This window comes from Prionailurus viverrinus, unplaced genomic scaffold, assembly GCF_022837055.1.
Source record: "Prionailurus viverrinus isolate Anna unplaced genomic scaffold, UM_Priviv_1.0 scaffold_61, whole genome shotgun sequence".
NCBI lineage: Eukaryota > Metazoa > Chordata > Mammalia > Carnivora > Felidae > Prionailurus > Prionailurus viverrinus.
The window spans coordinates 692,291-719,165 of NW_025927623.1; the positions used below are offsets into that span (position 1 = coordinate 692,291).

Genomic DNA, 26,875 nt, shown 5'->3' on the forward strand with positions numbered 1-26,875 from the left:
GGCTGACTCAGTCCTGGCAGACAAGTGCCCTATTGGGGTCCTGGAAGGATCCCTCTCTGCCACTCTCCCAGTGACCTGCGTGCGGGGGAGGGAGCCACGCAAGGCCCGGCCAATCTGGGTGGAGAGCCACTGTGTCTTGGAGGACTCAGTAATAATAATACTGATGATGATGATGATGATGACGGCAGCTTTTATGGTTGCGGGTGTTTTTTCCTAGGTCTCTGTTAAGTGCTTTATATTCACTATCTCGTTTGCGTCTGGTATCGTTCCGAAGAGGTGGTCCTAGTACATCCATTGGATACACACACATATATTTTAATGTTTGTTTATTTTAGAGACAGACAAAGCACAAGCGGAGTCGGGGCACAGACAGAGGGAGACAGAATGGGAAACAGGTTCCAGGCTCTCAGCAGTCAGCACAGAGCCCGACGCGGGGCTCGAACCCGCGAACTGTGAGATCATGACCTGAGCCGAAGTCGGACACTCAACCGACTGAGCCACCCAGGCGCCTCTATTACATCCATTTAAAGACGGGAACCATGGGGCTTGGAGCGTGTCAGTAACAGGCTCCACCGCCTCAGGCCACTTCCCTGCAGCCCGGCCAGGACCTGCTCTGGGCCTGAACGCTGCATTTCCGCCCTGCCCAAAGGAGGGGGAGTGGGCGCTGGGCCGCCAGGCGTGGGAGGCGGGGCTTCCCGCGGAGGCGGGGCTGCTGGTGGTAGGGGCCCAGAGCGTGCGACGCCCCGAGGACCTTCCCGCCAGGGGCCAGGCTGCGCGGCGGGCGGCGGCGGCGGCTCCTCACCGGAAGCGCGGCGTCTGCGGCGCCGGGTCGTCACCGGAAGCGGGGCCGCGTTGGCTCCTCACCAGATGTGCGGCGGCGGCGGCTCCTCACCGGAAGCGCGGCGACGGCGGCGGCGGCTCCTCATCGGAAGCGCGACGGCGGCGGCGGCTCACCGGAAGCGCGGCGGCGGCAGCGGCGGCGGCTCCTCACCGGAAGCGCGGCGGCCTCGGCGGCGGCTCCTCACCGGAAGCGGGCCGCGGCGGCGGCGGCGGCTCCTCACCGGAAGCGCGGCGGCGGCTCCTCACCGGAGGCGCGGCGGCGGCGGCGGCGGCGGCTCCTCATCGGAAGCGCGGCGGCGGCGGCGGCTCACCGGAAGCGCGGCGGCGGCGGCGGCGCCTCACCGGAAGCGCGGCGGCGGCGGCGGCGGCGGCGCCTCACCGGAAGCGGGCCGCGGCGGCTGCGGCGGCTCCTCACCGGAAGCGCGGCGGCGGCGGTGGCTCCTCATCGGAAGCGCGGCGACGGCGGCGGCTCACCGGAAGCGCGGCGGCGGCAGCGGCGGCGGCTCCTCACCGGAAGCGCGGCGGCGGCGGCGGCTCCTCACCGGAAGCGCGGCGTCTGCGGCGCCCGGTCGTCACCGGAAGCGGGGCCGCGGCGGCTCCTCACCAGATGTGCGGCGGCGGCGGCTCCTCACCGGAAGCGCGGCGGCGGCGGCGGCGGCGGCTCCTCATCGGAAGCGCGGCGGCGGCGGCGGCTCACCGGAAGCGCGGCGGCGGCGGCGCCTCACCGGAGGCGCGGCGGCGGCGGCGGCGGCGCCTCACCGGAGGCGCGGCGGCGGCGGCGGCGGCGCCCCACCGGAGGCGCGGCGCGGGCGGAGGCGCGGCGCGGCCTGACGTAACCGGGCGCTCGGCCCCGCCGAACGCGGCTGACGCTGCGCGGCCAGAGAGCAGGCCCCGCCGCCGCCTGGGCTTGGAACGCAGCGCGCGCGGCCATGGCCTCCGGCGCCGCAGCTAAGCGGGCGCAGGGCGAGCGGGCGGCGGGACGGCAGCCCCGGCCCCGGCCCCGGCCCCAGCGCGGGGCTGACCGTGTGCCCCCTCGTCTCGTCCCACAGAGGCGGACCCTCGACAGAGGCTGCTGCGCACCGTCAAGAAGGAGGTGGGTGCCGCAGGCGGGGGCGGGGGCTCGGGGCGCGATCCTGGGGGAGGGGGCTTCCAAAGATGGATCCAAAGATCCAGCAGACAGCGTTGGGATCATTAAGGTGCTCATAACAGAAGAGAGCTGTCCCTGCGGTTTTTGAAACAGAAAAGTTTCTGTGGTTTGTAAGAAGAATTTTCAAAGGAGTTTAATTTATTCATGTCCATTTGTTCACTTCACAAGTAACTCTTCAGTGCCTGTTAGCTACTAAGTGTTATCCTGTTGTTGTAGAATACAAACGTTCCAAAACCAGGCTCTGCACCCCAGGAGTTTGTTTTCAGCACTGTCCTTTGTGTTATTTACTCTATTTAGTGCTTACTAGGTGCCAGAGTCTCGTAGAGCTTGTAGTGATCATTGTTATTTTGTATTGGCATTTGTTCCAGGTACCGTAAGTTCCCGGTGAGGAATCCGAGTTTTCAAGGACTGGGTAGAATCGACGGTAAGCGTGCAGAGTGAGTCGTTCAGTTTGCCAGGTAGAGAGGCAGAAGGGCCGACATTTGTGTGTTTGACAGTGTTTGCAAACTGTCACGATTACGTGCTTGGCGGGGTACACAGCAGTGCAGAGGCGAAGGTGTGCGAGTGACCTTAGCGGGATTTATGAGCAGCTGGGTTTTGCTGGTAGAAAACGTGTGCTAGGACAATGGTTGGGAATGGGGTGAATACCTAGGTAAGACAAGCTTATGGAAGTTTCTTAGTGCTGTAGGAAGGAGTAGATCTTCCCCGATAGGCCTCGGGCAATTTCTTCGGTAGAATGCTTTTAGCGGCAAATAATGGGTGACGTCTAACAGTGACTAAAACAGCAGGAACCAGAAATGTTTTGATGGTTCAGTGATGTCATCAGGATGCCAGTCGTCTCTTGTTCAGGTTTGGAGCTGGTGGTATTTTTCTTTCTCCTTTCCGGGGTGGCTAATTAGCCACGGCTCCAGGTGTCACATTCTCGCACGGCAACTTCCAGTGGGTGGGAAGGACTGCTTTCCTTTGGGTGTTTCTTTTTACTAGGAAGAGGCTTGCAGCAGACTTCCTCTAACATCTTAAAGACTAGGTTAGGTCACACACTCATTCTCAACGGGTCCCTGGTAAATCAGGTTCTGTGATTGGCTTAGAATAATCCTTTCTCTTTTTGAAGCCGGGGTGAGGCCACCTTCTCTGTGTATGGAGACAATAAATATCCAAATAAAGTTGTGATTTTCTAGCAAGAATGAAGACTGTGCAATGGCTCTTAGGGAGGGAGCCAGCAGTATTTGATGCAGGGATTTTGGAGGATTTGAGGCAGAAGACTAATAAGATTAGATTTGAGTTAGGACACTCCGGTTGATGCATAAAATACAGATCACCAAGCCTTTTTCCTAAAGAGCCAGTGAATGTTTTAGGTGATGTGGTCTCTGAGCTCTGCCCTTGTAGTGTGAAAGCAGCCATAGCAGTATGCAAGTGAAGACATGGGACTATGCCCCAAGAAAACACTGTTTACAGAACCAGATGGCAGGTAGGATTTGGCCTGTGGCCGTAGTTTGCTGAAGCCTCATATGGGGGATAGGTTATAGGAAACCACATAAAGAGACTGGGAGGCAAAGGAAGCTCCTGTTTCCTTAGCCTAGTATTAGGCCATTATGAAACTTTCAGCTGTGTAGATTGAAAACGTCAGGGGGTTCAATTTATTCCATTAATTTTTCATTCTGGGCCTTGTGTCTTTCTCATTTGTTTTGGTTAACTTTGTTTTAATCACTTAAGAAATAAGAATAATATTTGGTGCCTTTTTTTTTTCCCTGCGAAAATCATCAGTTAAGAACTCATGTTTGACTAGGGCGCTGGCAGGGGAAAGATAAAGCAGAGACCGAAACAGTATAGTTAATACGAATTTGTGATTCCTGACTCTAAAAAGTTAGAGGGTGAGAGAGAACTCTCAGAAGATTCCGAGGTTTCCAGGTTGTGTGCAGGCATTTAAATTGGACGTGAAGAATGAGTAGGACTTTATCAGATGAACAGAGGAGAGCAGCAGGAGTGAGGACACAGCAATTATGACTTTTGATTATCTTGGCAATAACTGCCTTTAATAGGTGAACTATTTTTTAATTTTCTAAGAAATGAAGGAAAGGAAACAAACAAAAAACTATAATCAGTAGTATGTTTTTATACTGCATCTGATAGTTCTGTTTTTTCTAGAACAATCCCTGTTACTTCTCTTGATTCCTATCTGCCAGAAAAAATGAACTAAGTCCTAGTGTGTGGGAGAAAGTTAACTGATTTTTCATATTTGAGAGGAACTTGTATATGGTAGAACATAGTGGCAACCACCAGGATTCTCTCTTTTTTTTTTTCTGAGTAAAATAGGATTGTTGCTTGTTGCACGCTTTCTGACATCAAGATGTCATCTATTCCTTTTGAACCTTTCTTCAAATGGGTATATAGGAATGTAGGACTTTTCAAGGCAAATACCAAGAAGAAGAGTTTCCAGGAAAGGTATTCTGTGACATAACCTTCTGACTGTAACCATGTGTAACACATCAACCCAAATAATAAAGATTTCATACAATGCAATTGTGTTGGAGGCACCGTAACGGCACCCAGATTTGATTATTGACTAGAAGAGCTCACAGACCTCAGCATATAGTTGTAGTCATGCCTGTGATTTGGTATGGGGACAGGCTAGAAAGGCCAATCTGCACCGAGCAATATCGTGCATGGGGTGAAGTCCAGAGGAGACCAAGCGCAGGCTTCCAGGAATCCTTTCTGTATGGAGTTAGTAGGATGTGCTAAATTCCTCCAGCATGAAATTAGGACAGCACAAGTGAAATGTTGTGGGCCAGTACGAGGCTTATGGATACTCAGTGCCCGAGGTTTCATCAAATGCTAATCACATAGCCATCTTCTCCTTAGCATGTCCCCAAATTCCAGGTGTCCAGAAGGAAATCAAGTGTGCGGCCTGAAGCACATTGATTGTACCAGCACTTAGGCAGAGTGAGCGACTCTTAACCAGCTAGGGAATGGTGGGAACCCTCCTGAAATCCAAGATCCCAGGGAACCACCAAGGGCCAGTCATTCAAGCAGGATGTTCTGAGGGTAGCCCTCTTTGGCCCGCTGGATGAAACCTGTTCTGCATAGGAATTATAGCCCTGACTTAATTTTTGGTGCTGTCTTAAGAGTTTATTGCACTAGCAAGTAATATGATGGTTACCATGGTACTGGTTTCAGTTTCATCATCCATATGAAGTAGGTATTTGCACAAAAATTACTAGGGCAATATTAGGTCATTATAATCTTTTTTTATGTGGCTAAGCTTTCATTATGACTCTTACATATGGTAAATGTAATGATTTTCGACTTAAAATTAGAATAAAATCTCTTAATTATATGGAAAACCCAGGTTTGATTCATAGTGCTGAATCCCTGTTTAAATTTTTTTTTTCAACGTTTTTTTTATTTATTTTTGGGACAGAGAGAGACAGAGCATGAACGGGGGAGGGGCAGAGAGAGAGGGAGACACAGAATCGGAAACAGGCTCCAGGCTCCGAGCCATCAGCCCAGAGCCTGACGCGGGGCTCGAACTCACGGACCGCGAGATCGTGACCTGGCTGAAGTCAGATGCTTAACCGTCTGCACCACCCAGGCGCCCCTGAATCCCTGTTTATACTTACAAGATATTTGATCATATTCACCAATTGTTTTCTTGCCTAAGTATACAAATAACTTTTGTGTTTTTGTATTTTGCTGTATGTATTTTCATATACTTCCATATAGGAGACAGTCCCCCTATTGTGTTACTTTGATCTCTGTCTTAATTTTCAAGGTGACTGTATCATGCGTTAATATATGCTAAGAGTAGCTTCAGTGGATACCATGTGTTGTTGTTGGTGTTGTTTTATGCATTTAAGAAGCCTTATTTTTACAGAAGTTTTAAGTTCACAGCAAAATATAATCGAAAGTACAGAGTCTCCATATACCATACCCCTGTACACACCTAGCCTCCCCTGTTGTCAACATGTTGCACGACAGTGGTCCATTTTTAGTAGTATATTTGTTTCAGTTCCTTGGTTTAGTTTTGAGCAAGAGAGCATGCATGTGTGTGAGCAGCAAAGGGGCAGGGGAGAGGGGGGAAAGAATCCTGTGCTGTCAGGACAGAGCCTGATGTAGGACTTGATCCCATGAACTGTGAGATCATGACATGAGCTCAGATCCAGACTTGGATGCTGAACCAACTGAGCCACCCAGGCACCCTGAGAGCAGTGGTGCATTTTGTATGGACACTAACTCTTCATTTTGAGGCCCAGTCTCTAATTTGCATTAGTGTTCATCCTTGGTGTTCTAGATTCTATGAGTTTTCACAAATGTGTAATGATGTGAATCCACCTTTGTGGTATCGTGTGAAAGAGTTTCACTGCCTTAAAAGTCCTCTGTGCTGTACCCCTTTATCCCTTCATTCACCCCAACCCTTACCTCCATAGCCGTGCTCTTTCCAGAGTGTCATATAGTTAGAATCATACGGTGGATATCTTTGAATGTTTAGAAAGTTAAAATTCCCTGGTAATTGAAGGTCGGCATTCAAGACATTCTTTGCCCTTTGTTTTGTTTTGTTGCTCTTCAGTAGAGGATCTGATGACCTATGCCTTCCATGAAAAAAAGCATGATTTCTCTAGCTGTGTGTCACCTAATGGGGAGGGTTGAGAAAAATGACATCATGAACCACTACATAGCACTCACATTGGGATCATCCTCCTCTGTGATGTGCGGTGGGTGTAGACAGACTCTCTAGCAATGGAAGAAGACAGTCCCAAGAGGTTAGAACTTTATCAAAGCGGAATGCCAAATCCTTCTTACTTACCTTGCCATTGGAAATAAGGTCAGGGAGAGTGTGTTTGCTATGGTGTGGCCATGCTGCAAAGGACAATAGCTATAGAGCACACTTTGTGAGGCAGTGTTTCATCCTAAAAGTGAACAGTCTCTACTGAAGGCTGGGGCAGTTCTGCCGTGTTAGAGCAAAATAAAGATACTGTCTTTTAACTCCTCTAGTAGTGGAAGTCCAGAAAAATCATGCTAGTTTCAGTTTGACATTGTCAGCTTACGACCATCATTCTCCTAACGATACCATTTTTCTCCAGTGTCATAGAGTCAGTCAGTGATGGTCATTGGAAACATCGGTTCACCTGTAGGTGTCAAATTCTGATAAAACCTATTCTTGCTTTTGGTCAATAAGGAGGAGAAAGTAAGATTTCTTAGTGCTTGAACCCTACCAATCGTATAATTACCATTCAGTGTAGTGCGGTTTCCAGGTGTGGTCCCAAAGGCATACTTTTTAACAAATCATAAGCCGTACACTTGTAATTTCCTCTATTTTTCGATTGTTGATTTAACATGTATTTTGCTTTCTTCTCTAGGAGGAGATAAGAATGCTGAGGAAGACTCTATAACCAGGTAGGATTTTTATGGATTTGTAAAAATCACATTTGTTGGGGTACCTGGGGGGCTCAGTCGGTTAAGGGTGTGACTCTTGATTTCCACTCAGGTTTGTGAGTTCAAGCCCCACGTCGGGTTTTGCGCTGACAGGCTCCATGGGATCTCTTCCCCTCTTTCTGTGTGCACTCACTCTCAAAGTATAAAGGAATGAAATGAAATGAAATGAAATGGAAATTGAAAGGAAAGGAAAGGAAAGGAAATGAATGAAGTGAAAATTATGTGTTTCCTAAGGGAACGCAGAGAACAAAAGCAGTTGTTGTGTGTTGTACCCTGGACTAGACACTATGTCTTATGGGTAACATCTGTTCAGTTATATAGTCACTGCATAGCTTTGCAAAGTAGCTGTGTTATTGTAGCCTACCTTTTATTTCTTTGGCAAATGTGGTTCAGGGAGGTGGATTACTCGCCCCATGATTGCATAGTTAATGAGTAGCTGAGGGCTTTGCCCATCAGCCCGTGAAGCTTCCACATCCATTCTCTGGTTCCTCAGCAGCTCTGAGATGAAGATAGAGATCCTAGTGCAGATCAACTCAGAATGTCAAAGGTAATGATGTCAGAACTCTAATTGAGGGTTTTCTTAAGAATCCAGGTTAGTCCAAGCATTTGCCCTTATATATCTGACCACTAGTGCTGACAAAAGTCATTAGTGCAGTGGTAACTAGTCCCTTGCTTTTACCATCAGAGATTTAAGGGTGGATGTCAACTATGGCCATGGTGTCACAGTTTTTACATAATAAGCAAGATCTTGTCAGGCAGCACCTTAGATGTGGTGATATCTCCTCTTTTGAGCCAAATGATTTTTCTGTAAGGGAAGGATATCTAGTTGTAGACCATGTTACGTTAATTAAATTCAGCCTCTCTTTCGAGGATTTTGCTCTATGATTCTCTGTTGCCTAAGTTCCTAGTCTGGTTTCCCTTTGGGCTAGTACCCTTGACTAGTTCTAGGAAGCTTTCTCTTTGTTTGGAGTTGTGTTTCCCCATGACTTTTCTGTACTGTGTTTTTGCCTTTTAACTTTCTTCTCTGGTTTTCTTGGTATTTTTTTTCCATTAATTTTTCCACTTCTGCCAGCGAAGGACTCTCCATTTTTCCAGAGGCCAAGTCAAAAGCACTTAGAATCTCACGATTTAGGGAACCTCAGAGATTAATTCATCAAAATACCCTCTGGTACTTCAACCTCTGTTTAACCTCCTTGTCCAATGGTTGTTTCCATGGAGAACTTGAAACTCAAAAGAGATTGAAGTGACCTATTTGGATATGATAAGTGACAGAAATGAGATTTCAATTCGGGTTCTTTTCTTGGTTTCTTTCTTTCCTTTACTTGTTTCTTTTTTGTCTTCATCTTGCAGGCAAGTGTTTTAATAATAGAAAGCGGGAGAGTGTATCTTATGAATACAATGAAGGAGAGTAAGAATCGAATTAGCAGAGGAGAGCAGGTTTCAAGAAGAACAACACTGAGTTGGATGGGAATAAGAGTTCAAGAAGAGACGTCAGAATATGGGGGTTTATGCCAAGTAAGATAAAGGCGAATGACAGGAATGAAGGACCCAGGATTAGGGGAGTTGTTTAGAAAGGCATTTCTGGGTCTGTTTCTGCTTTTTCTCTGTTTGCTCATTTGTTCCCTTTTTTAGATTCTACATAGAAGTGAAATCATATAGGATTTGTCTTTCTCTGACTTATTTCACTTAGCCTCATACCATCTAGGTATATCCATGTTGTTGCAGACGGCAAGATCTCATTCTGTTTTATAGCTGTGTAATATTCCAGTGTGTGTGTGTGTGTGTGTGTGTGTGTGTGTGTGTGTGTGTGGGTGTATACATGGTTTGTTCATCTGTTGATGGACAATTGGGTTGCTTCCATATCTTGTCTATTGTAAATAATGCTATAATAAAGATAGGGGTGCATATATCTTTTCAAATTAGTATTCCATTTCCCTAGGGTAACGAAATACCCAGTAGTGGAATTACTGGATCCTATGGTATTTGTATTTTTAATTTGTTGAGGCTCCTCCATACTGGCTTTCACTGTGGCGATACCAATTTACATCCCGACCAGTGCGCAAGGGTTGTTTTTTCTCCACACCCTGAGCATCCCTTGTTGTTTCCTGTGTGTTGAAATTGTGCCATTCTGACAGATGTGAGGTGAGAAGTCATTGTGGTAACGTTTGTAGATTTAATTTTCAACCATTTCAGAGAATTCCCTGCTTGTCACCCTTGGTTATGGAAACTCAGACTGGGTCTTTCCTGGAGATTTCACAGGTTAGGAGAGGTGGAGGCAAAACAGCGAACGGAAAGCTTTTTTAAAACGGGGTCCAAATTTTGTAAGACCTGTACTCTTGAAACCGTAAAACACTGATGAAAGAAATTGAAGGTGACGGAAAGAGAAAGACATCCGATGCTCATAGATGGGAAGAATACTTATTTTGAAAGTGTCTACACTACCCAAAGCAATCTACAGATGTAATGCAATCCCTGTCAACGTACCAACAGCATTTGTCACAGAGCTAGACAAACAATCCTAAACGTTGTATAGAACCACAAAAGACCTTGAATGGCCAAAGCAATATTGCGAAAGAGGAAACCTGGAGGTATCGCAATCTCAGATTTCAATTTTATTCCAAAGCTGTAGTAATCCGAACAGTATGGTGGGTACTGGCGTAAAAAGTAGCCACATAGCTCAATGGTCTAGAACCGAAAACCCAGAACTAAATCCACCACTGTATGGTCAGTTCATCTTCCACAAACAGGAAAGACTATGCAGTGGGGAAAAGGCCGTCTCTTCACCAAATGGTGTTGGGAAGAGTGGACAAGCCACATGCAAAGAATGAACCTGGAGCAATTTCTTTACCATACACACAAATGAAATGTATTAAAGACCTAAGTGTGAGACTTGAAACCATAAAAAAAAAAATCCTTGAAGAGAGCACAGGCCGTCATTTCTCTGACTGTGGCTGTAGCAACATTTTACTAGTTCTGTCTCCTGAGCCAAGGGAAACAAAGCAAGAACAAACTATGGGGACTACATCAAGCTACAAAGCTTTTGCACCGTGAAGGAAACCGTCAAAACTAAAAGGCAACCTCTGGGATGGGAGAACATATTTGCAAATGTTTTGCAAATCCAGTAAAGGGTTAGTATCCACAATGTATAAAAAATTGATACAAGTCAACACCCCCCTCCAAAAAACCCGTTTCAAAATGAGCAGAAGACATGACCAGACATTTTTCCAAAGACACCATACAGATGGTCAACAGACACATGTAAAGATGCTCCCCAAAACTACAACGAGATGCCACGTCACACCTATCAGAATGGCTAAACTCCAGGACACAAGAAGCAAGTGTCTGCGAGGATGTGGAGACAAGGGAACCCTCTTGCACTGTTGGTGGAAATGCAAGTGGGTGAAGCCCCTGTGGAAAATAGTATGGAGGTTCCTCAAAAACTTAAAAACAGAACTATCCTATGATCCAGTAATTGCACTACTGTATACTACCCAAGAGAATACAAAAATACGAAATCCATGGGACACACGCACCCCTGTGTTTATTGCAGCATTATTTCCAGTAGCCATCTCAAGCGTCCTTTGACAAATGAGTGAATGAGGAAGAAGTCTTATATGTATGTGTGTGTGTGAATATGTATATCCATACACACGCACACACACACACACACACACTGGAATATTACTCAACCATAAAACAATGAACTCTTGCCATTTGCAATCACCTGGATGGAGCCTGAGAGTAGTATGTTAAGCAAAGTCAGGGAAAGACAAACACCATATGATTTTACTCGTGTAGCACTTAAGAAACAACGGATGAGCAAAGGGAGAGAAAAAAGGGGGGACAAAGCAAGAAACAGGCTCTTAACTGCCGAGAACAGATGGTTCCCAGAGAGGAGGTGTGTGGTGGGCGGCGTGAAGGAGGTGATGGGGATGATGGAGTGAGTGCCCTTGTCATGATGAGCACGGGGTGAGTATGGAGTTGATGAATCACTGTATTGTACAACTTAAACTAATATAACACTGGATTTTAAAAAAAAATTTTTTTTCAACGTTTTTTATTTATTTTTGAGACAGAGAGAGACAGAGCATGAACGGGGGAGGGGCAGAGAGAGAGGGAGACACAGAATCGGAAACAGGCTCCAGGCTCCGAGCCATCAGCCCAGAGCCTGATGCGGGGCTCGAACTCACGGACCGCGAGATCGTGACCTGGCTGAAGTCGGACGCTTAACCGACTGCGCCACCCAGGCGCCCCTACTGGATGTTAATATTACTGGAATTAAAATAAAACTTAGTGGAAAAAACAGAGGCCAACTTTTAATTATAATAAGAAACTTCGTTGAATAAACAGATAGCTGACCTTTCACTTAATTTTTGAAATTTTGTTTTTAAAAAAGTGAACATGTTTTTGTTGTGTATTTTTGCTCTAAAGGCTTTCTGACAAACCTGGTCCTGGAGATTCATGGCCTACATCAGCTAGCCAAGACGTAGATTTCGGTACCAAGGTAAAGTACCCTCCTGTGAAACTCACTTTCCTGCTCTGAATTTAGTTTTCTCCCTTATTTACTCTGAAAATTTAAGAGTAGCCTGTGCATCATCATTTTATGTGTGTAATGGAAATTTAGCAAGAACAAACCCCTTGACAGATACATGACACGTTGAATTTTTTGTTTTGTTTTGTTTTGTTTTACTTTGGTAAATCCTAGGGGTGGGGGCTGAGAAAAGAATGGGCTGGAAAATATATAATGACCGTTGAATTATATTGGGAAAAGCTTTCCCATAATGGAGGAAATATGACATTTGGTTAAGGATAAGGATGCTTACTGTGATACTAACATGACTGATAATACTGAAGCCTAATGAAATCTTATTGGATCCAATTATCTATTGTATGTTGCCCCCGCCCCAGGCAATTTTTATTTTGAGAGCGAGATACAGGATTTTCCTTGTCTCTATCCTTTGTTCTATATTTAGACTAAAATAATATAGAAAATGTAGAAACTTAGATGTTTACATTATTTCTCAACATTTACCTTACAAAGGTGTTTCCCTGTATTTTTGAAATAACTCCATGAAGAGTAAGTTAAAATTGTGCATCTCCCTGAAGAATACGTATTTTGCTGAGAAGAGTAGCCCTATGAGCAGAGGCTCTTCTTAGCCAAGTTGTCAAGTTTCTAATTTCAGAAATCTTTCATATTCTAGCTTTTAAAAATATCTCCTCCTAGTCCTTGTGTCTGATTCTAAAATTTAAAGTTTCAGACATCTGATAGTTATTTAAATATTCCTTTCAAAGCCCCTAAATCATTATAAGCTACTGGAGGTTAGGAAACATACTTGTTTGACTCCTGGAGCTCCTAGAATGAAGTCTTGCTTGGAAGAAGCAATGTCATAGGTTTTGAATGTGAAAAAATGAGTAGGGAAATGGAATTCTGTAGAATGGAATTTGAAAAGTAATGAAATACGCATGATGTATCACAATTAGATATGTGAATTTAAAAAGTCAGGCTTCAGTTTATATTCCGTTTAGTGTTTAATACGTATAAACGCAAAGGAATTCTATTGAGAAAATCAGGAGTTACATACGAAAGAAGGTTACCATATATTTTTAGTCTCCTCCCATTGTGAGCTTAGAATTGCAGAGAAAAAGTCCTCAGCCTTTGTTTTTTCAACCCCATCTGTGTCCCGTCACATACATCCTTTGAAGGTTCACATTTCTTTCTAGAATTCTCATTCCCAGTTCTTTCTCCATAGTGAAAGTTGATGTGTTAGAAACCTTTCTTTTTCTGTTTTTTCGTTGGTCCAGTAATAATTTATAGCTTTTAGGAAGCGATAGATGCCAGTAATCGAACAATTTATTTTATAGTGAAAAAACTTAAATATTACAGTATTTATAACCAGATTACTGTAGAGTGCTAAAAGTCAGTATTATTAGGGATACACTGTGAATCAAAGCCTCTGTTTTACGTATACATGATATATATGTATACTATATATGCATACACTATACATTTATATAATGTATATATACTATATATGTGTACTATATATATATACTATATATATATACACTATATACATATAGTGTATATATATATGCCATATATATACACTATATATATATACACTATATATATACACTATATATATTCACTATATATACACTATATATGTATACTATTTCTATATATACTATATAGATATATATAACATATATATATGTGTGTATATATATATATATATATATATACTACTGTTCATAGTATATTCCCAATCCTACTTATGTACCTGTTGAAAAATATATGTTGTTTCCACTTACCTTATTTTGCTCACATTTCTCCTTTTCTTCCTTGTCTTAAGCTCATGCTTGATTGATTGGTCGTGTCTTATATTGTTTCCTTTTTTCCTCTTCTCCCCCCATAGTTTTTAATGTAATTTTTATGTTTTAAAAGTTTATTTATATTGGAGAGAGAGAGAGAGAGAGACAGAGTGCAAGCGGGGTAGGGGTAGAGGCAGAGGGAGACACAGAATCCAAAGCAGGCTCCAGGCTCCGAGCTGTCAACACAGAGCTCAATGAAGGTCTCAAACCCACAAACCGGGAGATCATGACTCATGAGCTGAAATTGGAGGCTGAACTGACTGAGCCACCGACGTGTCCCCCCCCCCACCATGCTCTTTTTTAATGATTTACCCCTACCCTAATTTGTCTTTGCAGAAAACATTTCTTTAGTGTCTGTTCTTTTAGTACATCACTTTCTGTCAACTCCATTGTCAACATATTGGTTATGGAATTCTACTGTCTGTGTGGTTTTCATCCATGACTCATTGCCCCACAAGGTTTATTATTCTTTTCTTCTCTTTCTTGGAAGGAGGTGAGCTAAATGTTTTTGTAATGTTTGTATTCCTCTTGGAAAGGGAGGGAGAGAGAGAAAGAATGACCAAGTGCTTGTTGTTGTGATCTGAAAATAGGCAAGGTATGATCTCAGTCGTTTTATATTTGTGGAGGGCTGTTTTGTGACCCAGGATGTCATTTATATTGGAGAATGTTCAATGTGGACTTGAGAAGAATGTGCATTCTACTGCTGTTGGACGAAGAGATCTCAATATATCGGTGTTGATATCCATGTATGTAAATGTATATATTAAGGCCAATATATATGTATGTATATCTGAATACATCTGGTCCAATGACACATAGGATCTGTGTTTTCTTACTGATTTTCTGCCTTGACGATCCGCCTATTGCCCCGAGTGGAGTCTTAAAGTCGTCTACAATCATGGTATTTGTATGTATACATTTATTCATGTTTGTGATTCATCGATCCATACATGTGGGCCTTTCACTTTGGGGACATAAACATTTATAATTGTTAGCTCCTCTTGATGGATAGACCCCTTAATTACGATATAATGTCCTTCTGAATCTGTTACTACAGTGTTTGGTTTAAAATCTAGTCTTTCTGGTGGAAGTGTGGTGACTCCAGCTTTCTTTTGACTTCTAGTAGCATGATAGGTGGTTCCCCATAGCTTCACTTTGACTCTGGAGGTGTCCTGGGGGCTAAAATCAGTGTCTTGTTGACAGCATATAGATGGATCTTGTTCTTTGGTTTTGTTTTGTGTTTTATCCATTCGGATTCCCTGTGTCTTTTGATTGGGGCATTGAGTCTATTCACACTCAGAGTGATTAGTTAAAGATATGGATTTAGTGTCATTGTGTTATCTGAAGGTTTCATGCTTTTGGTGAGGCCTCTGGTCCTTTGTAGTCTCTGCTGCTTTCCACTCACAGAGTCGCCCCTTAGGGTCTCCTGCAGGGCTGATTTAGTGTTCATGAACTCCATTAGGTTGTGTTTGTCTTGGAAAGCCTTTCTGTCATTTTCTATTCTAAATGACAGCCTTGCTGGGGAAAGGATTCTTTGCTGCATATGTTCCCATTTATCACATTGACTGTTTCCTACCCCTCCCTTCTGCCCTGCCAAGTTTCATTGGACAGGTCTCCTGCTACCCTTATGTGTCTTCCCTTGCAGATTAAGCCCCGTTTGTCCCTAGCTGCTTTCAGAATTCTCTCTTGATCTTTGTATTTTTCCAGTTTCGCTTTGAACATGTTGTGGTGTTGACCTGGTTTTGTTGATTTGGAAGGGAATTCTCTGTGCTGCCAGGACTTGGATGCCTGTTTCCTCCCCCAGATGAGGGAAGCTCTCAGCTATAAGTTGTTCAAATAAACCTTCTGCCCCTTTCTCTCACTCTTCTTCTTCTGGGACTCCTATGATGTGGCTATTATTTCGTCTTACTGAATCAATTAGATCTCTGGTACCTGCCTCGTGGTCTAGTCATTTCGTTTCTTTCCTTTCTCTGCTTCATCTTTGTCCATATCTTCTGTTTCACCGATTCTGTCTGCTTCTTTACCCATCCTTGCTGTCACTGCATCTAGTTTATGTTGTATCTCCTTTACAACATTTCGTTTTCAGCATTCAACGTGACGATTCCAAAAACTTGATCAGATATATTGTTTCTGTCTCTTTTGAGCACTTGTCTGGCTGTCCTTTCGTCCTGGAATTGTTTTTGAGGAGAATTCTTCCGTTTTGTCGTTTTGGCTAGTTTCCTGTCCTTTATGTGTTGTAATAGCTTGTTCTGTGTCCCACACCTGTGAGTACTACTGTATTAAAAAGGGATCACACACTGTCCAGAGCCTGGCAGTCGAACGAGTGTTTTTGGGGTGTGTTGTGTGCACTCTTTTGGTGCATCTTTGCTTGCTTCTCACACTATTTGGAGTGGTAGTTTGGGCCTTCCACCCGGTGTGCTTTGATTTGTTTGTTGATGTAATCTTGGGAAAAAGGAGAAGAGGGTGGTGAAGAATCCTTAGCCCAAACAAAGAGAGAAGTGACAGGAGTGGAAAAAAAGACCAGGCAGTGACTCAAAGGAGCTCTAGGGCTTAATGTAGAAAGAGAGGGAGGAAAATGCAGGAGATCTGGAAAAGTATAGAGAAAATGCCCGATCAAACAAACAAGGAACCAGAACAGAGGAACAAAGAATCTCTCTCTCTCACACACACACACACACACACACACAAATATACATGTATATATGTGTATATACGTGTATATATGTGTATATATATATATTTATTTACATATGTATATGTGTATATATATATATATTTATATATATACATACTTCCTCTTCTCCCTGATTCCAGAGGGAGAAGAGGAAAGAGGAGAGTAGAAAGAGAAAAAAGGGAAAAGACAAGAAAGGGAAAGAAAAGATGGGCGCCTGAGTGGCTCAGTTGGTGAAGCGTCTGACTCTTGAATTTGGGTCAGGTCATGTTCTCGCTGTTGGTGGGTTCGATACCCCCACCAGGCTCTGCAGTGAGAGGATGGAACCTCCTCGGATTCTCTCTCTCTCCCTCTCTCTGCCTGTCTTCTGCTTGATCACTCACTCTCTCTCTCTCCAAATAAAGAAATAAATGTTAAAAAAGAAAAGGAAAGACAAAAGAATAATAACTCAAATGAAAACAAACAAACTAAGATAGAAAACCGGAGGAGAGTTGTCTATTGGTGCCTGGGACTGGTGGCTGTGCTGGTCTAGACGACGGGCTGTCTGGTCCCATCAGTGTCAGTCTCACTCCCATAGAGAAGCAGTTACCAGGCACAGAGAGGCAGGGTTTGGTGTAATAGGCTGCCTCCACGGAGGCTCACTGTCCGTTCCCTGAAGCCCCACGATGTAGGTCATGGGGAGAGAAATGGCGACCTCCCAATCTCTCCTGCCCACACGAGGTGTCTCAAAACTCACTGTTTAGGCCATCCTCACAGAATAGCCTGGGGGGCCGGCTTGCCCTGCTGCACAGTCTCCTGTGCTCCCTGAGCACTGAGCTGGGATTCAAAACCTTGTAGGATCCCGCTTTGCTCGGACCTGGTAGTGGAGTTGCACCACTGTGCGCAGTGGACAGAGGGCCTCTGGCTCGTGCCTGGCTCGTCTTTTTCCCTTGGGCAGGGCAATACCGCCTCTTTCCACCATACTCAAGGTGTTCTCTCCCAGTGTAGCCCTGAGATTGCTACCAAGCCTAAGGGCGGCTCCCTCCCCACCAGGCATGGGAGGTGGCAGCTCTGGTCTAGAGAAAGTCTGGAAACCTTGAACATTCTGTTTTTTGGCTTCTAAGGCTGTTTTGCAAAGTAGAAACTGGCTCTCTGGACCTCTCCTTGGTCGGTGGTCCGGACAGGTTTTCTCTTATCCAAATACACTTCCCACAGCCTCTCTCTCTTCCTTTCATTTCTCCACCAAAGGGCTTCCCCCACTCTATGCCTGTGCTGACCATTTTATTTCTTCCAATTCACATACACACACTTCTGTCCCGCCAAGCTGTCTGTTTGCACATGTGGAGATTTTTCTGTCCTTCTGCAGCCTGTGTTTCTGGCATTCCAAGTGTTGTGACCTCAATACTGCTGTGTTTGAGGGACAAGGGAAATTCTGATCCCCCTCCTCTGCCATCTGAACTCCTCCCGCCTCCCTTTACTTTCCTTTTCACAACTTCAGAGTTCTGTGTAGGTTTGCATTATTATATCAGTTCAATATGTTTTATAGATATTTATGATGGGCTTTTTTCTTACTTGAACTGTATTGATCTGAATTTTCTGTCTTTTTGTTTTTTTTAAGTTTATTCATTTATTAATTGGAGAGAGAGACAGAGAGAGCACAAGTGGGGAGGGGCAGAGAGACAGAGGGAGAGAGAGAAGATCCCAAGCAGACCCTGCACTGTCAGCGCAGAACCAGATGGGGGGCTTGAACCCATGAACTGTGAGATCATGCCCGGAGCCAAAATCAAGAGTCAGGTGCTAACTGACTGAGGCATCCAGGCGGCCCTAACATTTTCTTCCTACGTCCACGGGGTACTTTAAATTTAATATGCCCTAGTTTAAAGACATTGTTTCTGACGCTTTCCCTTTCCTCTTTCCCGACTCTTTGTAATCTGCTCTGTCTTTTGTGTTCCCTAGTCTAATAAATAGCATTCCCGAAACAGGAAAAGTCCTGGACTCCGAACTTCCCTGAAATGACCGCATGCTGTCACTCACCACATTCGATAGTTTGTACCTGCTTCCCATTTTTCATATGTTATTCCTGTAATTCACTCTCTCACCTATAATTTTGCAGTACTCTTCTGGTTTTGCTGTCTTTATGTTCATCCTACATTGCCTACATTGTCCTACATCCTACGTTGCCAGAGTGACCTTTCTAAAACATACTTGTGACGATGTCACTCCTCTGCTTATTCAATGGATCCCCATTACCTGAAGGAGAAAATTCTTGTTCTAGCATAACACTGCTCTTTTTTTTTTTTTTTTTGGTTTCGTCCTGATGTTCCGGTAATATCTCTCTGTCTATCCCATTCCCAATAACTCTGTTCCAGGTTTGCCATATTGCATAGGTGTTGTGACTTACTATGTTATTTCATACTTGATCCTTTTGCTCATTCTAGAATGCCCTTCACACCCTCCCCGTGCACTTTGTCTTTTAAGATACAGCCCTATCTTCCCAGCGTTTGCTGAGCTTCCCAAATGTAAGTGTTTCCTCCTTTGTGCGTTCACTGTATGTTATTCACTTCCCTTGTAGAACTAGAGGATGGTATTTTTCTGTCCTTACCTGTTTTCATGCATCTCTACCGCTACTAGCATATAGAACAGGTCTGTCTTTTATTTCTCTTTCCAGCTCCTCCCCGGATCGTGGCTGTGACTTGACAGATACAGTATGTGCTTGTCTTTCCGAGTGGGTGAGTGCATGACCAAATGAATTAATGTGATGTTTTTCTGAAGTTGGGTTTTTGTTTTGTGCTGTTTTTCTAGGAAGGAACAGCAAAGTCAGCAATGGAAGCAAAGGAAGATGGTGTTGGTATTATTGAAAATGTGCCACCAGAGCAAACAGTTAATGACAGTGTGACTTCTGCTGGTGGAGTGCATAAAAATTGCAGAAGTGGTAAGCTAGTGAATCTCTGTGAGTTGTTTTCCTATGATTCAATACTAGTATGAGAAAAATCTAAAAGTATGTAGATCCAAATATATTATCCTTTTTTCGTGAAGATATTTTTCTGTTGCTATCTTTCTTTATGAGTATCCCAAGTACGACCCCCTTTTACTTCCGGAAAATCTCGAACCCCCTGAACATCTTTTCTGCTATTGCTTTTATTTTATTGAAATATTCATGAATGGAGATAGACTTGTGTATGTGTTTAAAGTTCATAGTAACACATGTTTTCATTAATTTATCTGTGACCGTATTCTCTAGATATGATGTCAGCATTAGAATTAGGAGAAGAGGAAGATGTAGAATCACCTTCTCTTCCTGAGGTACTGTCTTCTTCTTATTTTTAAGTATAAGCATGGAGTGATGTTAAAACGTCCAAGAGATGCTTTGACTTTACTCTCTCATCTCTGCATTTGCCCACAGAAACAACTTCCTTCTATGTTTTCCTATATGTGATAAAATAATTATGTGTTAATTATGAGCACACAGCATAGTAGAGTTCTGCTAATTTGCAGACGTAATGAAAGTTGTGTAGTATTAGTGCAGAAAACGAAGGCTTGGAGGGAATGAGTTTGGGTTTTGAAGTTAAGGTATCTGAAACACTAAAGAATTACTCTAGGTCAACGTATGGCCAAGTGTATGATCCTGTGGTGTATACGGGATCATGTGTCAGACTCCTCCTGACATCCAGAAAGAGTTTGGATTATGGTGTTTACAACTTGAACCTTCCAAAGATATGGCCTGGGACTTGATAATAATATGTTTGGATTGTCAAGTAGATCTACAAGGAGCATTGGGATTATGATGAGCACAGTTTGGTTTAGTGGTGCTTCAATAAGTAAAACCCATTTTGGATAATTAAAATAACTTCGCAGTCCTACTTGTGGTAATGTAAGTAAAGTAATGATGACCTATTCTAAGGTGACAACTAGGGAAGGAGGTGAAAAGGTTCTGATCTCTTAGGCTCAGGCAGCTGCTGCATAATGCTACAAGCACTGTACTTGAAATCAAAAGACACGCTAGCATCTTGGTTCCGTCACTTCCTAGCTGTGGCATCTTGGAAAAACTTGCTTGAATGTCAATGACCTCGTTCCTAAAAATGGCACTAATAGCCACCTCTTGGTTATGTGGAATGAACAAATGTGGCAACGTTTTGTAAACTGTAAAGCGTGCTATAGAAATAGAAGACAAAATGATCGCAGTGGCTTTTAGTGACTTACTATATATTGAGGATACTTTGTTTGGTGAATGTTTGTTTATTGTTGAGAGCGGGGTGGGGGGACAGAAGATCCGAAGCAGGCTCTGCACTGAGAGCAAGGAGCCCAATGCAGGACTCGAACTCATGAAATTGAGAACATGACCTGAGCCAAAGTTGGGCGCCTAGTCGACTAAGTCACCCAGGCCCCCCAAGAAAATACTTGTTTGGAATGTGAAGATGTCTGAAGGCCAATAAAATGGCCATAGTGTCCAGAAAAGAATGGGAAAGTAGGAACGGGGTTTTGATTTTCTAATTTGGCTCTATGTTAAGTTCCAGTAATCTCTTGGTGGAGACATCATACAGGTATGCAGTTGACCCTTGAACCAGGTGGGTTTGTACCGTGGGAGTCCACTTACACACAGATATTTTTCAATAAATAGAGTACTCTCCTGTAAACGTATTTTCTGTTCCTTATGATTTTATTTTTCTTCTTTTTTTTTAATTATTTATTTTGAGAGAGAGAGTGGACAGAGCATGTTAGTAGGGGAAGCGGGGGCAGAGAGAGAATCTTCATCAGGCTCCACACTGCCAGTGCTGAACCTATCATGGGGCTTGAACGCAAGAAGTATAGATCATGATCTGAGCCAAAGTCAAGAGCCTGACCTTTAACCGACAGTGCCACCCAGCACCCCTTCCTTCCGATTTTCTTAGTAACCTTTTCTTTAGTTTATAGTGTAAGAAGACAGTATGTTAGATATATATCATATATATGTATATATATATTTTATACATATACACGTATATATGTGTATATATATATATACACATATATATAACAGAGGAAACATGCATTAATCGATTGTTTATATTGTTGGTAAGGTCAGCATTCCATTATCCTAACCCTGAACTTCCATGCCAGTTTATAGAGTTAATGGCCAAATGAGGCCGAAAAGGTAGTTTAGATCCAGAGAGCACGTACAAGGGCTTCTGCTTTAATGTTCTGGTTTTTAACATATATATATATATATATATATATGTATACACTTTTTGATTTTTATGTGTAATTGCTTTCAAAGTAGGAAATTTAGTAGGAGTTTTTTTTTTTTTGGGGATTTTGTTTTTGAGGATTCAAAAGATACTTGTGGATTTTCAAGTGCATGGCCATCAGAGCCCGTAACCCTTGCTCAAGCAGCCTAACATAAACAGTATGGACATGAAATGATTGAGGAACTTTATTTTATCAAGACTCTATTATTTCCATGTCAGTGGCTTTCCCTTGCCTCCGATGGTCATGTAAAGGATCTACTACTGAATCAAGGAGGGGCTATTTCTACTGTAGTCTGTGAACATTGTTCACTGAGTGGTATAGAGTGGAAGTCAGTTAAAAGGATTATAAGTGGAAAAAAGTACTGTTGGTTAGTGGCATTGGCAAAGTTGTTTGAAGTACTGAGGAGAGATTCTGGGCCTCAAGCTCCCCATTTGCTGCCACTTGTGGTAGAATAAAGAATAACTTGAGTATAATTTGTATGGGGACCACTTGTATTGGCATGCCACCTGCCTGAAGTATCACATTGTATTGGAACGCAAAATATAGCAACAGTAATCAATGCAGACATTTAGAGCTGACTATGTGCCACGTACCCTTCTAAGTTGTTCATGTGTTTTTTCCTATTGTAATCTTCCCAACATCCCAGTGAAGTAGATACTATTAGTATTTATTTTGAGATCACTTTTTTAAGGTTATTTGTTTTCAGAGATACAGAGAGAGAGAGAGAGAAAGAGGTTGTGGGGAAGGGCAAGTAGGGAGAGAGAGAAAGACGGGGGTGGGGGAGAGAGAGAGAGAGAGAGAGAGAGAGAGAGAGAGAGAGAATGAATCCCAAACAGGCTCCTCGCTGTCCACACAGAGCTCATTGTGGGGCTCAATCACATGACCCTGAAATCATGTCCTGAGCCGAAATCAAGAGCCAGACACTGAAGCGACTGAGCCACCCAGGTGCCCCAGTAAGTGATGTTATTACCTTCATTTTACAGATGCAGAGACTGACACACGGAAGTTTTCGGTAGTGTACTCAAGGTTGTACAGCTCATAACCAGCAGAATTGGGAATTCAGACCCAGGCATTCTGGCTCCTACTAGGATACTGCTTCTCAGTCTGTTCCATGAAATATCTTGTTGTCACTGAAAACAGCATGTTCAGTTTTATCATCACGAGAATAACAATGTCATTCACCTATGTGAAAATTTAAAATCATAGTTGATGCGGTGCTTGTAATGTGAAAACCGAAATGTTTACCATAAGGCAATTTCCTAGATTTCCTCCATTTGACCAGTAGATACATTTGTACGGTTATCTGATCATATATAATTTAAAATCATTAAAAATGTTATGTTTTTGTAGTACAGTAAGGTTGGTAAACTATTCTGTAAGAGTATTGAAACATTTCATCTTTGTTGGCCATAGCCTCTGTTGTAGCAGCTCAACTCTGCTGTTATGACCTCAAAGTAGCCATCATCAGCATGTAGGGGAGAGTGTGACTGGGTCCAATAAGATTTTAGTTACAGGGGCACTTGGGCGGCTTAGTTGGTTGAGCGTCCTGTCTCTTAATTTCCATTCAGGTCATGATCCCAAACCCCACATCATGAGACCGGTCATGAGACCGAGCCCCACATCAGGCTTCACCCTGAGCTTGGAGCCTGCTTACGATTTTCTCTGTCTCTCCCTCTGCCTCTCTTCCCCATTTGTGCATGTTCTCTCTCTCTCTCTCTCTCTCTCTCTCTCACTCTCACTCTCTCAAGTCAAAAAAGAAAATAATTTAGTTACAGAAATAGGTGATGGTGTTCTATTAGATTGTCAGTAGTTAAAATTATTTTTTTCTTTATTTTAGTTGCAAGAAGCACAGGATCGACATGCAGAGGCCATAAGACATGCTGAGGAGATGAAAGATCATATGCAAAAGTAGAATTCTACCCTCAGAGAAAATAGCGTGAGTATTTATAGAGCAGATAAGCAGTGTAGTATGAGAAATGTATTAGTTATGCCAGTATATCATTGTTAAGTGGATACAAATTCCAGCTTTGAGCTAGTTTGAAATGCAGAATCGTGGCATCTTATCTCTCAATTTTGTACCTTATCCACAAAACACAAAGAGGAAAATGGCACAATTGCCAAATCTTCCTCTTGATAAAATTTTAAGAATTTATGTAATAATACCCTCATTTGTTCAGAAATTATATGGTATTTTTTTAAATTTATGTGTGAGAATAATTATCTTAAGATCTGCATTTTAGGCTAAAAGTTCAACATGCCAGATGGGAAGAAACCATTAAACAGCAAGTGGCCCAAATTCAAGATCTTCAGAGCAACTTGTTAAGGATAAGTTTGGTAAGTGGGTCTCTTAATGTCTGTCCTACTGAAAAGGAATCCTTATTTCACTAGTAGTAGTACATGAGAATGTTTTGGCTCATATGGAAAATCTCACTGATCTAAAGGTTAGGTTGAGGGGCGCCTGGGTGGCGCAGTCGGTTAAGCGTCCGACTTCAGCCAAGTCACGATCTCGCGGTCCGTGAGTTCGAGCCCCGCGTCAGGCTCTGGGCTGATGGCTCACAGCCTGGAGCCTGTTTCTGATTCTGTGTCTCCCTCTCTCTGCCCCTCCCCCGTTCATGCTCTGTCTCTCTCTGTCCCAAAAATAAATAAACGTTGAAAAAAAATTAAAAAAAATAAAAATAAAAATGAAGATTAGGTTGATATTGTTCCTACTTGCTACTAGTGATGTAATTCTTCTATAGAGATGACGCTGGGACGCCTGGGTGGCGCAGTCGGTTAAGCGTCCGACTTCAGCCAGGTCACGATCTCGCGGTCTGGGAATTCGAGCCCCACGTCAGGCTCTGGGCTGATGGCTCAGAGCCTGGAGCCTGTTTCCGATTCTGTGTCTCCCTCTCTCTCTGCCCCTCCCCCGTTCATGCTCTGTCTCTCTCTGTCCCAAAAATAAATAAACGTTGAGAAAAAAATTAAAAAAAAAAAAGAGATGAAGTTGATTGAATTCATAAAGGAATGATGTTTGTAGTGAGATTTTCATAAAACCATTGTGAGAGTCTAAGTAAAGCAACATTTTATATATACCACAGTGAGCGTTTGGTTTAGTCCACCTTTTGGCTATTGTTAATAATGCTGCTGTGAACATTGGCATACAGATGTGTGAGTCCCTGCTAATATTTTTCAGGGTGTTTCAAACTTGTGCAAACTTTGAGTGATCATTTGATCTTGAATTCTGACTTTCTTTTGTAATCTCATCCCTTTAGTGACAGTTTCGAACGGGTTATTTTAATGATGATTTGTTGTAGTTTGTAATTAGAAGTTTGCAATTTATTGTCTTTATCAAGAATGACTAGGGGCGCCTTGGTGGCGCAGTCTGTTAAGCGTCCGACTTCAGCCAGGTCACGATCTCGCAGTCCGTGAGTTCGAGCCCCGCGTCGGGCTCTGGGCTGATGGCTCAGAGCCTGGAGCCTGTTTCCGATTCTGTGTCTCCCTCTCTCTCTGCCCCTCCCCCGTTCATGCTCTGTCTCTCTCTGTCCCAAAAATAAATAAACGTTGAAAAAAAAAATTTAAAAAAAAAAAGAATGACTAGCAGGTCGTTATGCAAACGTCCTTCAAAGGAATGGAGTTTTCTCTTTGTTGGATTTGTAAAGGAAAAGAAATGCCAGTAAAATAGTAGAAATGTCTGCTCTGTCAGGGCCTTATCTAGTAACATAGTGCTCCTACCTTTGCAAGTTCAGGAACTCATTTTCTTTTTCCACTCACTTGAGTTAATCAGCCTTCCAGAGGTTTCACAATTCAATCTCAGAAAAGACTAATGTGCCGTTCAAGATTCTAATTTATTGATATGTAGTGAAACCCCAACTGTTTTCCAAGCAGAACGGTTAATGTCATCGCACTCTCAGCCTCCTTTGTAGGATTTACATTGTAAATCCTAAGTGGGTGCAATGAGGTAGATACACTGACCAACTCGTTTCTGTCCATCACACAAGCTATATAATAATACACATGCAAGTTTCATTAGACAGCTATACCCGTCAGGGGAACTAGAACATCCTGTTGACTGGTCCTTTTTGTGGCTGAAGAGACACTGAAAATTATTTTCTTTTCTAGACCTCTTATAAATGAATCACATTGTATTAGGGTACTTTCACGCAAGTAACATGACACTCTGTTGATCAGTCTTCTGTGAATGAGAGTGCTAGGCGTTGTCCTGCTACTGTGTCCTAAAGAAATCTTTAAGGTCTCAAAGACTAAAATTTGTAAGAATATCTGAAACTGATGAAGCTTATTAAAGAATAAGGAGGGATTTTCTGTAGATCCCTATAGAAAGGAATTAGGGTTATGGCACGAAATTAGCTGCCACTTTAAGGTGTTCCCTGTGAATCAAAAACTTAAGATAGCTTCCAGCCAACTCAGTCCATAGCTCTGACTTCTCTAGAAGGTCCTTATCTCCTGAATCCCCAAACCAGAGGCTACCTGGGTGAAGATATTTGATGCACACAGTTTTGAGGTGAAGAATCTGGATTGGGAAGAAGAGGTAGCTCTAGCCAACTTAACCTTCCTAACAATATAGCCAAGTATGCGTCTGAAAGGAACTTCAGAAGACTTCCATAAGTTGAGATCTCTATGGACTAAGAAATTACTCAAAAGGAAACAAGGCAAACCAGTGATCACCCAGCCCTTGTGATAAGTATTGTGTTATAAATGAAAAGCGAGACAAAGTATGCTGGTCAGCATCCTAAGGGTAAGGGTGCCTCCTAAGACTCAATAAGAAAAACACACTCAAAGTAACACCGAAAAGAGCCCCAATAAAATGTACATGATTAGCTGTCTACAGAGGTAATCCATGTCAAGTAATGATTTTTGAGTGTGTGGTTGAGGATGTTGTCTATGAACACCTAGACGATAGAGCAAAAAGTCCACATGGCCTAGGTAAAGGGGTCAGAGCCGGAAATGTGAGTTGGAGAATCTGGTTTTGAAGCCTTAAGAGCAATTCAAAAGACAGATAGCAAGGGGCAAGAACTCAATGCCAGGGGTTGCCGTCCTTTAGAAATAAGGTGGGGTTCGAAGAGCAGAGGGAGGGTATGGGCATTGTTACCCGCTGCTGCTAAGAAGTGAAGCAGGATAAAGACTTTAAAAAGTTAAAACAAAAAAAAGGTCCTTGATGACCCTCAAAATTTCTTAGTGGAATGATGGGAATGAAAGTTAGATTTTAGGGG

At 43.2% G+C, this 26,875-nt stretch overlaps 1 protein-coding gene across 6 annotated transcripts in view; it reads left to right on the forward strand.

Moving 5' to 3' along the window:
- The first annotated feature begins 1,641 nt into the window (after positions 1 to 1,641).
- The window catches only part of LOC125159780 (ankyrin repeat domain-containing protein 26-like), a 36,190-nt gene continuing 10,956 nt past the window's right edge, over positions 1,642 to 26,875 (forward strand). For 2 of the 6 annotated variants that reach the window (XR_007149914.1, XM_047848403.1), the window contains exons 1-8: positions 1,642 to 1,933; positions 2,356 to 2,411; positions 7,342 to 7,378; positions 11,849 to 11,921; positions 19,245 to 19,374; positions 19,684 to 19,745; positions 23,506 to 23,576; positions 23,909 to 24,002. Coding sequence is in view for 3 of the 6 variants with exons in the window: in XM_047848403.1 (XP_047704359.1) it covers positions 1,770 to 1,933; positions 2,356 to 2,411; positions 7,342 to 7,378; positions 11,849 to 11,921; positions 19,245 to 19,374; positions 19,684 to 19,745; positions 23,506 to 23,576; positions 23,909 to 24,002 (687 nt within the window). In the remaining 3 variants the exon portion in view is untranslated. Of the gene's footprint in view, positions 1,934 to 2,355; positions 2,412 to 7,341; positions 7,379 to 11,848; positions 11,922 to 19,244; positions 19,375 to 19,683; positions 19,746 to 22,651; positions 22,695 to 23,505; positions 23,605 to 23,908; positions 24,003 to 26,875 lie in introns of those variants that run through there. The other 4 variants (XR_007149916.1, XR_007149915.1, XM_047848406.1 and 1 more) reach the window with 4 other exon arrangements.